Raw genomic sequence first — 12,613 nt, 5'->3', positions numbered from 1 at the left:
AGCAGCACACAGAACATGAGAGAGATACCATTAACAAAATCTTAAACTAAAGTTACCAACTAGTTTCGAAAAATAAACTGTTAGGAGAAAAGATGCAGGGAAACCCCCCACCAGGAGACTTGGGAGCATATCCACTGGCCACAATGTGTGCACCGTGCCTGGGTCCAGATGCAAAAGCTGTAAAAAGTAACGCAAAACAATCTTTTGACAAAGCGTGTGAAATCTGCTCAAGGACTAGACATTTCACGACAAAAGGAATTATTGCAAATTTATGTGAAGAATGACGATCATACTGTGGTTATGCTTCCTAAATGTCTTGTGGGACACACATTAAAGTGATCATGGATGAAATAATATCACATCTGGTATTTGCTCTCAGTGTAGAGGGGAGATGTAGGTGCAGAGTGGCTGAGCAGGACTAGTCATGAGCTGACTGGCCGCTGCTGGAGGTGGATGAGTTCAAACTACTTAGAAATATTAGAAAGATTCCCAGTTTAAAAAAAAAAAAATAACAACAACAAAAAACTCTGCCCAGTGCTAGAGAAGGGACAGGGGAAGAGACATGGGTTCTTGGTATCCCCTTTCCAGAGGGCAGAAACCGGAATATACCTTCTAGCAATTCTACTTCTGAAATGCTTTTATAAAACTTACAAAATGTGTGTAAGAAGGTTTATAAAGCAGTTTTTGTACTAATAGGTCAACGGATACATCATACAACCTAAAGAGGCCTGGGTAAATAAACCATACATTTCCATTCAACGGAATACTATGTAACCATTTTAAATAATATTTATTGACATAAACTATGCTCATGACCCTAACAGTAAAGTCTATTTGTGGGAAAACATGTTAGATGAAAAATTTGTGAGGATGCACCTTAAGATGTTAACTGTTATGGTTCAGGTGGGAGGTGTCCCACAAAAGCTCCTGTGAGACAATTCAGGAGTTTTCAGAGATGAAATGATGGTGAGCTGCGACCTAGTCAGCAGACAGAGCCACTGATGTGGATTAACTGGGGGTGACCGCGGCAGGCGGGTGGGGGAGAAGGAGGTCGCTGGGGCGTGCCTTTGGAGTTCACACTCTGTCCCTGAGAGCGCTATCTCCACCTCCCGGCTGTCAGGCCTTCCGCTGTGATATTCTGCCCCTCTCTGGGCCCAGAACCGTGGGGTTAATGGATCTGGTGTGCACCTCTGAAGACATGAGCCCCCTCCTCCCCTCCATTGCTCTTCTCGTGACTTTTGGTCATGTGACATGAAAGCTGACTAAAACAGCAATGTTAGTTATTTTTCGTAATGAGGTTACAGGAGACTTATTTTTCCTTTTCACTTATCTATAATTTAAACTTTTTCTTTAATAAGTATGGATTTCGGGTACAATGTTTAATGTTTATAAACAAATATGGAAATAAACTTTTAAAAGGAGGCGAGATATTTCAAATGATGTTAATAGGTCTGTCTTTATTAACTTGGCAGGCATTCAAATTTTCTGAAATGATTTTTGTTTTATAATTTGTTGGTTTAGAAGCAGCTATAAACATTTTGTAGAATTATCAAAAGTATACTTTGGTATTTTCAGCCCCTCCACAAACAAAACAATAGTGACAGATTAGAAAGAACAAATTGAAAATTGATCTAATGGAATACAAACAAAAATGCCTATCTGTTTCCTCAGGGTGTGAGAAAAGGTCTTTTTCTTTTCTTATCTTTTAACAAGAAAACAGAGAGGAAGTGCTTTAAAGGGATAATCAGATTTCATGCTTGTCATGGGCAGCGTCAAAGCCTAATTTAGCAAAACCCATGCAAGTTCTGCCTGTGAGCCAACCTGCTTTGGTACCTGGGGTGTTGCCAAGTCAGTGTGGCCAGGAGAACGGTCCAGGGTGAGGACCTGCCCTGCCACAGGGCTGACCAGGCCACCCCCGCAGGGTGCAGCCTCGTCACCCAGCACCCAGCCTACGGCAACTGGGCAGCCAGGGAGAGACGGCCAGGTGACAGTCTACTCAAAGGTGGGACTTTCCTACTCAAAGGTGAAACCTTCTGCCACCTTTTAAGATGACTTTTGCATAAGGTGGTGTGGGAAGGGTTCGGTACATAGCAGCACTTAAGGACCAAAACAGAAGTCCATGTTGGGAGGGCCTGTGCCAGGAGGCCCGTGGTGGCCGTCGGGGAACAGTATGCTGCTTTCCTTTCTGTATTCTCTCTGTTTGTCCACAAGGGCAGGGGTTATTTGTAGGAAGGTGAGAAGGCACTTGAACAGGAATCCACCCAGGCCTCACACCATTTTGGCTGTGGGGCCTTAAAGAGAGAAGCTGATTAGGGAGCAGACACTGAGCTTGTGGCTAGGGTGACTCTGGAACTGGTAAGGTGGGCCAGAGGCCAGGAGCATCTGTGACAACCAAGCAGGTAGAGGTGGGCTGGGGGTCGTGCTGCCAGACTGTCAAGCTGCCAGCTTGAGGACAGCATGGCCAACGGGGATCCTGCTGCGAGACAGGCCAGAGTCGGAGGGTTCCGAGGGGGCACCAGTGAAGGGAAGATGGGTGGCAAGACTGGGGTTTCAGAGCATTCTATTTGTGACCTGACCTGCACTGAAAATGCAGACAAAATACAGACGTCACATCCTTCACTGGCTGTCACAGCTCCTCTGTTCAGGGCTCTTTCTACCACCTGAGACATGCAGGTGCTGCAGTAAAACTGGCAGGCCCCCACTTCTGGCTGGCCTCTTTGCCCGCTCTGGTCATTTCCATGCTGTACCTTGCAGGACCTTGGGCCCTGTCAGAGGGAAGGCTGCTTTGCATCTGGAGGGCTGTGCAGCAGGGAGCAGCCACGCCCTTTGACTGTGCTCTCATCTTCAACGCCCAGGACAAATCCTGCGGCTTCCACCCGCACCACACAGATGGGAGAAATCACACAAGCCTTATGTGTGACCCTGCAGATTCTGGCATGGGGGTATCTTCTATGGGGCAGGATGATGCCCAGGGGCTGTTTCATCCATTCATATCAACAGCCAAGGTGATTTCTGTGAGGCTGCATTTGCCAAAATACACAGCCATGGATATAGGGGCATCTCTGTAAGTTTGAGGGAAAAGGAAGAGTTTACACACAAGAATAATGTGTTTTTTCCCCCCCATAAACTCCAAGGTATGTATCTCATTTTGAAAAGACAACAAACTACAACTCTTTGAAAACATTTTGCTTAAAGCACAAATCCCAACACCTTTTCCTGCTCTGACAAGGAGCCATGGTTGTTTGGGCATGGGCTGGTGTTCTCCAAGCTGCTCTCGGCCCTGGCACCTTACTCAGGGTTAATGGCACTGTGTCCTGTGATTCTGGATAATCCAACTGCAAGTGGCACTAGTGTCCCCCCGCTGCTGTATCTTCCCCTGGTCCTCTTGGCACCACTGAACTCCCCCCAGGACTGCACAGCACGGCATTTATGGACTGGGCTCTTCCAATGTCAGTGCTGAGGACGTCCCTGACAGGGAGCATGGCCTGTGGAATAAAGTGATAGAAACATGGAGTGTACCAGGGACTCGGGCTCTCCTCCCGCTTTAGAAGGTTTATAAGAACTTGAGATCAATTCTCTAATCCAGTGATTTCTTTAGGAGCTTGTCTATCATGCGAACAGGCCATCTTGGGAAGCTTTTAAACCTGGAGAAAATAACACTAGTCTCCACAGTTCGATGATACATCCAAAACCCAAGAGAAAATAAGCAATTTCCATTTTAATATGGAGTGGGTCCTGTCCCTGTTAACTTCAATTGTAGAATTACATAGAACAGATTGGATACTAGCATTTAATAAAATCCACTTCAAGATTATAGAGCATTTTAAATATAAAAAATAAGTCTTTTAATTAAAAAGAGTATGTGAGTAGCCCTGGATACATCTACAAAACAATCCCAAAGTATAAAAGCAAGGCAACATCTGGATATGATTCCCTGAGCCACAGGGCTCCCAAACCTCACAGGGGGGTCGATACAGAACTTTTTAAACTTTTAAATAATGCAACTGATTTCCCTCTCCAGCAAGACACGTTTGAAAGGCAGCTATAGTGAGTCATAACGACTTAGGGGCTCTCTAGAAGTAACGCAGGCTCTGTAGGCTCTTGTGCAGAGGACGCAGGGATTACCTGAACGAGAGGGCAAACAATCCCCCAGCAGAGAGCGCCAGGCTGCTGTTTGAACAGGTGGGCGCCCAAACCCATCTGCAAGGGATTTACATTTGCTGTCACACAGAGGATTCAGAGCCAAAATTGGAATCTTCCCTTTTCCAGTTTGCATCTTCTAACGGTTCTCAGTGTGGTTAAAATGCCCCTGCAAAGATAAAAGAGCACATTGTGCAAATTAAGTGACCTTGGCCAGACCCACACACTTTGGCTCTGTGTTCACTGACACAATGCACTAACCCTGGTAAACAATGCCTTAACTTCTGTGGTGACTGTATATTTATAGATGTATTAATAGACATACATCGCAATTAAGATATTTAGAGCACTTCCAATAATGCCTGGCACATGCAATGTTCTCAATAAATATCACACCCCAGTTCTCCTACAGAGTGAAAATGAAAAATCATTTATCTAATCACAAAATAAATTTTAAAAAATGATGTTGCCTTAAATGATGGATCAGGATTCAAGATCAGAGAAGCAGAGCATGCTCCTTACCAGGGACATCTGGAAGGGGCCCAAATGCACAGCCACCCTGTCAGGCCACGCTCTCCCCCTCTGCAGCAGGCCTCCCACTTCTGCACCTTCTCCCACAGGAATAACTGGGAAACCAGATGGCTGGGATGAGCTGGCCAGAGGCTGACCGGCTGCACAGGGAGAGGACTCGCCAGCAGCCAGCAATCTCTGTTACACTTGGCTGATACGTCAGCACACAGCAGTGTGGCTCCTGGCCCACAGGCAGAGGCAGGCTGAGCATCCCGCCTGCAAGGACTGCCCCAGAATGGTAATGAGCTCCCTGGGCTGGCTGAGGCCCAGGAAGGCTGGGACAGGTCAGGTGGTGAGGGGCAAATCAGGCCAGTCCACAATGGCACCCATTTCCCAGAAGGCAGGTGTTGCCCTGAGCCCCAGAGGCCCGACAGGAGACTCAGGCCTTGCCTGGGAGACTCACAGGTGGCAGCATACCACTGCACACTGAGGGCTCATTTGGGCAACCAGAACAAAGAGCCAGGGAAGGACGCTCAGGAGTCCACCTGACTGGGGTGAGGAGGGCTTCACACAGGAGAGGTGTCTCGGATGGGCCATGACAGAGCAAGAGGATCTTACACGGCCAGAGGGCCTCCCAGGCAGCAAGAACAGCATGAGGTCAGAACATTCCAGAACTGGAGAAGCCCTCACAGTGACAAGGGCCAGCAGTGCTAGCACATGATGGGGACAGGACCCGTCATGATGTGCTGAGGCCGTGGCGCACGCATCCCGAGGAGCACGGGTGCTGCACCAACGCCAGGCCAACTCCCACGCCACTCTCACGTCACCAAGGACCTTCGGAGACAAGCTTCTTCCCTGCAGTTCTCGAGTCATTCACAGACCTGGCATTGTCCCTGAGTGGGCAGAGAACACAACACTTCCTGGACTTCTCCACCAGAGGCTCCTCAGCCACAAGGCCCTCAGGGCTGTGAGGATGGGGAGAGGAGGCTGGGAAGTCACACGCAGGTGCACAAGAGGGGAGTGGCAGGAGCCCAGTGCTTTCCTACAGAAGAGCAGGGTCAGGGCCGGGGACGAGGGACGATGCTTTTCACTTAATTTCATCCTCATCACTACCAGGGCTCAAAAAACCATTTTAAAAGGTATTCATTGAGACCTGTCACTCTGGCCCCTGCCCCTGCCTCTTCCTGTCCAAGGAGGAGGACATTTGGAAGACACGCTAAAGGCAGAGACTTGGGGACCAAGACAGCTGCATCCACGTGAGGCCTGATACCTACAGAACCTTTAGAAATGTTGGTCTAATCTCCCCCGTCTCTGTGGCCTCTTCCCTCTGCTTCACACATGCAGTGTGCTGTTGTCTCTCCAGCCTGGGGCCCACAGGGACACCTCCAAGCAGCTTGATGTCCCTGATGGATGTGGGTGGTCCCATGTGGTCTGCAGTCCTGGGGTGCTGGGGCCCCCAGGCGACACACACCAGCTACCAGAGGGGCATCTGATGATGCCTGTCAGAGCACAGGGTCCAGGGAAGTGCAGGCTCACTCTGCCTGGAGTGGACACTCACTCCAGAGCACAGCACCTTGCCCTGGCTGGCTGGCCTTCCGCAGGGATCTGACAGCAGCAGCAGGAAACATCGCTTTTGGTAAAATGCAATTCCAATGTTTCACCACCAAGCAGGAGAGAAAGGCGCTTTGGGAAGGAGTTTTCATCTGCTTCTGATGTGGGGATGAGAGGGCTCAGGTCTGGCTGCTACCAGCCATGTTCCCTGCACAGCCCACCCTCTCTGCTTCCTCAGGGCAAACTTGTGCAGCCTCAAGGTCTCCTCCTGCTCTGTGGCAATCTCACTGGGTGCTCTCCACAATTAACACCCCTTTCAAAGTTCCCACTTTGTGTTCTAGAGACTTGCCTTCATGGGCTCCCCATCCCCAAGGGGCCTGCAGAGCAAGCAGGGCCAAGAGGAGCTCGCCTTACCCCATATGGCACTGTCCCATGAGGTACCCATCCTGAGACCCCATCCATGGTAAGTCCAGTTACACTGTGACCTGTGCATACTGGGAAGAGAGGCTTTGCCACATACCATTTTGCCTGTTTGCTAAGGCCATTTTTCATTAATATGCAGAACACTGGCTTTAGGGTTTCCACCTATCCCTGAATAACTATCAATGTGATAAAACAGCAGCATTTATTTGTGAGTTAAAACTGTCCATGATTCCTGCCATTGCCTGAGGAATCATTTCTTTCTTTAATAGCAGATTCGTCTTTACTGCCACAGAACAGGTCTTTCCTCAAAGGCTTGGACAACTTCAAAGGCTACAAAGAAATCTTGGACTTCTAAGATAACCATCCTTATTTTGCTGGCATGAGCCTTTGTATAATGAAATATCTTTATCATACCCCTATCTGTCCATGCTAAGTCAGCATGCATTATGCACCTGTCCCATCTTCCTCCCTTCCTTCTTGGAGGGAGTCGCTGCTCTAAGACAGCACGCATGCATCCTTCTGTATAAGGAAGTAGATGTATGTGAGAGCAGAATCACCACAAAGGGATTAGCCACAAAGCTGTAGAAGAAGCCACAAGAGACCATGTAGGCCTAGATCACAGGGAGATGAGGAGCAAGCAGTCACCAGATCTGGAAGACGATGTGTTATGGATTGCTGGCCCCTTGAAAGAAACAGTGACATTGGCCGTGGCACACGTCAAGCACCCTGCCCTCCCTCTCCAGTCTTCTGCTGCCTTCCCCTAGGGTCCCCAGTGGCTGGACTCACAGACAAGTCAGAGAGCCCAGCTATCCCACTGATACGGACCAAACAGCCTGGCTCTGAGTAGAAGGCAGAGAACAATGGAAAATGGATCTGGAGAGGAAAACAAAATAGAAATCTCAGTCGTTGAACATACAGGACAGATTTTAAATCGGCTACTCTAAGTATGTTCAAAGAACTAAAGGAAACCATAATTAAGAATTAAAGAAAAGCAGAACAACAATGTCTCACAAAATAGGGAAGAAGTATCAATAAAGAGACAGAAGTCTCTCTCTCTCTCTCTCTCTCTCTCTCTCTCTCTCTCTCTCTCTCTCTCTCTCTCACACACACACACACACACACACACACACACACACACACACACACACACGGACACACCAGAAATTCTAGAGTTGAGATATATAATAACTGGGATAAAAAACTTACCAAAGAGAACTTAAGCAGACACAAGAAAGAGCCAGTAAACTTGAAGTCAAATAAAATTATCTAGATTGAGAAACAAAGAAAAAAGAGGGGCTGGGGTTGTGGCTCAGTGGTAGAGCGCTTGCCTGGCATGTGTGAGGCCCTCTGGGTTCACTCCTCAGCACCACATAAAAATAAATAAAATAAAGGTATTGGGTCGACCTTATTTTATTTAAAAATAAGCTTTATTAAAAATAAATAAGCTTTATTAAAACACTAAAAAAATTAAAAAAAGAAAAAAAAGTGAAAAAAAAAAGAAGAGAGCCTCCGAGTGGTGGAGTGCCATAAAGTGTGCCAACACGTGCACACACAGGGGCCTCGGAGGGAAGAGAGGGGACGGTGCAAAATGACATTTGAATAATGGCTCCAAATTTACCAACTTCGTTGAAATGCTTACTTATATATTCATGTCAATGAATTGTAACTAACTTGGGCTGAGATTATGGCTCAGCAGTAGAGCGCTCGCCTAGCACAGGCGGGACCTGGGTTCGATCCTCAGCACCACATGAAAATAAAGGCATTGTGTCCATCTACACTTAAAAAATAAATATTAAAAAAAAAAAAATAAATAAAATAAAAACTGATGTGTGTTTAAAAAAATGAATTGTAGCTAGAATAAACCAAAAGGCATTCATAATCAGACACATTATAATAAAATTATCAAAAATCAAAGACTCTTGAAAGCAGAAAGGGAGAAATAACATATCACATACAAGTGATCCTCAATAACATTAACAGCCAATTTCTCACCAGAAATCATGGAAGCCAGAGGCAATAAGATGACATAGTTCTGAAGCACTGAAAACCTGTCAGCCAAGAATTCTATACCCAACAAAACTATCCTTTAAAAATGAAACAGAATTAAGACATTCTTAGGCAAACAAAACCAGAAAACATACCACTAGTAAAATTGTAGAAATACTTAAGGGAGTCCATAAAAGGACATTAGGTAGTAACTCATGTCCACTTGAAGAAATAATATGAATGAGATTTTTCTACTTAATTATCACCAGAGAATAGGTTTTTGTATGTGCATCTTCTATTCAACAACCCTGCTGAATATATTAGTTCTAATAATTCATCTGTACATTTTCTTGGATATTTTATGTAGATAATCATATCATCTGGAAATAACAATTTAGATTTTTTCCCCTTATTTCTTTTTTTTTGTCTTATTGTGTTAGCTAGGAACCTTGGTATATAGAGCAGAAGTAATGACAACAAGCATCTTCTCTTTTTCTCTCCCAACAATGGCAATATTGCAATAAGTACCTTGTTCCTCAACCTTTACCAGGATAAACTCTTCTACTTATGGTTTGCTAAGTTGTTGTGTTGTTGTGTTGTAGCTGCCATTCTGACTGTAGTGAGATGAAATCTTCGAGTAGTTTTTATTTGCATTTCTCTAATTGCTAGAGATGTTGAACTTTTTTTTTTTATATTTGTTGATTGATTGTATATCTTCTTCTGAGAAGTATCTGCTCAGTTCCTTGACCCATTTGTTGATTGGGTTATTTGGTTTTTTTTTTTTTTTTTTTTTTGGTGTAAAGATTTTGAGTTCTTTATATATCCTAGAGATTAGTGCTCTATCTGATGTGCATATGGTAAAAATTTATTGCCAAATTGTAGGCTCTGTATTTAATTCATGGGTTGTTTCTTTTGCTAAGAAGCTTTTTAGCTTGAATACATTCCATTTATTGATTCTTGATATTAATTCTTGCACTATAGGAGTCTTATTGAGTAAGTTGGGGCCTAATCCCACATGATGGAGGTTAGGGCCTACTTTTTCTTCTAATAGATACAGTATCTCTGGTTTAATTCCTAGGTCCTTGATCCACTTTGAGTTGAGTTTTGTGCATGGTGAGAGATAGGGGTTTAATTTAATCTTGATGTATATGGATTTCCAGTTTTCCCAGCACCACTTGTTAAAGAGGCTATCTTTTATCCAGTGTATGTTTTTAGCATCTTTGTCTAATATAAGATAACTGTAATTATGTGGGTTAGTCTCTGTGTTGTCTGTCCTGTACCATTGGTCTATGCATCTATTTTGGTGCCAATACCATGCTGTTTTTGTTACTATGGCTCTGTAGTATAGTTTAAGGTCTGATATAGTGATGCCTCCTGCTTCACTCTTCTTGCTAAGGATTGCTTTAGCTATTCTGGGTCTCTTATTTTTCTAGATGAATTTCATGACAGCTTTTTCTATTTCTATGAGGAATGTCATTAGAATTTTGATTGAAATTGCATTAAATCTGTATAGTTTCTTTTGGTAATATGGTCATTTTGAAAATATTAATTCTGCCTATCCAAGAACAAGGTAGATCTTTCCATTTTCTAAGGTCTTCTTTAATTTCTTTCTTTAGCGTTCTGTAGTTTTCGTTGTAGAGATCTTTCACCAAGTTGATTCCCAAGTATTTTATTTTATTTGTGGCTATTGTAAATGGGGTAGTTTTCCTCACTTCCCTCTCGGAGGATTTGTCATTGATATACAGAAATGCCTTTGATTTATGGGTGTTGATTTTATATCCTGCTACTTTGCTGAATTTACTTACTAGTTCTAGAATTTTTCTTGTGAAATTTTTGAGTCTTCTAAGTATAGAATCACATCATCAGTAAATAGTGCTAATTGAATTCTTCTTTACCTATCCATATCCCTTTAATTTCTTTCCTCTGTCTAATTGCTCTGGCCAGTGTTTCAAGAACTATGTTAAATAGAAGTGGTAAAAGAAGGCATCCTTTGTTCCAATTTTTAGAGGGAATGCTTTCAATTTCTCTCCATTTAGAATGATGTTGGTCTGGGGCTTACCATTGATAGCTTTTATGAAGTTGAGGTAGGTTCCTATAATCCCTGGTTTTTCTAGTGTTTTGAACATGAAGGAGTGCTATAATAATACAGCTAATTTTTAAGTAGTTTTAGGATACCCAAAGTCCAGAGAAAATATTTAATGCCAGATCCTGTCAGAAGCAAGATCTAAAGATTTATCAGTGGTCTCTTCATACTTGCATAGCTTGGCCTCATTTTTGACAGAGTGACACAGCCGAACTCCTCCGTGACCAGCTTTCTCTCTTAGTTTAAACAAATCAGCCTGGGTCTTCACCAAAGACCTCTCATTTGCCTGGGAAGGAAGTCTGCTAAAATTCATGATGTGGCTGCTACTACTCTCAGTGATATGAGGTGGGCTGCAGGATTGCCAGTATGGGCAAGTGACGCTGGCATGCTGGCTTGTGCAACCAGCAGCCAAGAAAGCCCAGCCCTGGCTGTCCTGTGGACCATGGGCTTGCCAGGCCACCACTTAGCCCCAAGGATCACATCCTTCTTATCTAACTGGCAGGTTAGACTGATGAACTCGTGGCACATGGCACAATTTGGTTCTTGCGCAATGATCAAGTGAAAGTCCTGCTGATCCCTCCATGACTGTTTTCTGCTCTAGGGACATACGAATAAAGGACTGCCAAGAATGAGTTATCACTGAAATAGACCCGAAGAGTAAACCACTGTGCACTGATCCTCCTCATCTATGTCAGAATGCTACAGCTCATCCCTGGTCTGATCCCAGACCTGATGCTCAGCCTGCTGCAGGAGGCACAGGCAGCGTTTCTGAGTAGCACGTGAGGAAGGACAGCATCCAGAGGCTGGAGAGTTCCTGTCTGAGGGTGGTGTGCCACAGTCTGGCTGGGCACAAAATAACCCAGCCGCCACACAGCATTGTAGGTTCAAAACAGGAACTCCTTTATTCTCGGCACTCCCTCCAACACCACACACAGGAGGCCACACCACACACCAACCAGAAATCCTTCCTCCGGAAAATCCCTTCTCCGGCACTTCCCCAACCAATGGGAACTCTCCGGGAATCCCCACAGAACTCCAAAGTGGCAGGCTGAGGCGGACAGCAGGGGTCTAATATGCAACTGAATACACAGCTTAACATAACCATTATCATCTCAATGGCTTGCTGGAGTCACCTCTCAACCACTCTGTTCTGGCAAAAATGCCATGGGACTCAGCTATGGCTCTCAGCAGTGGTGATTGTAGATGGTATAGATGTAGGAAACCATCACCAGTAATTTACAGATATGTAAATGAAATAAATCCAAATATCTGAAAGTCACACACTTGGAGGTACAAAGAAAGAAAGTGGCCATTCAGAATTAGAATGATCATCCTTTGGCACCTCCTGCTGACCCTACAGCAGAAAACTGAACCAACAATGGATTTGTCCAAACACCTCCCTTCCTTTCCCTCTAGTAGTCCTTCTATATTTCCCTCCTTTCTGCACTCAGGCACTCCACAAACACACACCACACACACGCATGTGCATACCTCACCCCCACCACAAACAGGTACACACACACACACACACACACATACACACACACACACACACATACACACACACACACACATATACACACACACACAGTTGTCAGCAATGGATTTCAGTGTCAGATACTGAAAGTTAAAAGTACAGAGCCCTTAGTATTTGCACTTAAATGAGAAGGAAAAAGGAAAAAGCTCGATAACATTCATGAATAGGCTGGGCAGAGGCAGGGAGGTCCACGATGCCTGGAAGCATCAGGCTTCGAGTGCTGGCTTTTATATGACAATTCACGCCAGTATTATACCCCTAACCCAGATACAAGACAGTGAAGGAACCCAGGCAGAGCACAGGGTGGCCTGCTATAGCCTTGTCTACACGGCACGTAACTGGGCTAGGCTCTACCTGCACCTGCCCCATGCTGAACTGCTGCA

General features: G+C 44.9%; 1 protein-coding gene across 2 annotated transcripts in view; it reads right to left on the bottom strand.

Moving 5' to 3' along the window:
* Window positions 1-1,437: 1,437 nt before the first annotated feature.
* C1H10orf143 (chromosome 1 C10orf143 homolog) overlaps window positions 1,438-12,613 on the bottom strand; it is a 36,257-nt gene continuing 25,081 nt past the window's right edge. For both annotated transcript variants that reach the window (XM_078024114.1, XM_040273534.2), the window contains one exon: window positions 1,438-4,309. In XM_078024114.1, coding sequence (XP_077880240.1) covers window positions 4,280-4,309 — 30 coding nt within the window. In that variant the 3' untranslated portion in view covers window positions 1,438-4,279. The remainder of the gene's footprint in view (window positions 4,310-12,613) is intronic.

This window comes from Ictidomys tridecemlineatus, chromosome 1 (assembly GCF_052094955.1).
Source record: "Ictidomys tridecemlineatus isolate mIctTri1 chromosome 1, mIctTri1.hap1, whole genome shotgun sequence".
NCBI classification, from domain to species: domain Eukaryota; kingdom Metazoa; phylum Chordata; class Mammalia; order Rodentia; family Sciuridae; genus Ictidomys; species Ictidomys tridecemlineatus.
This window is presented reverse-complemented; position numbering and strand designations above follow the sequence as displayed.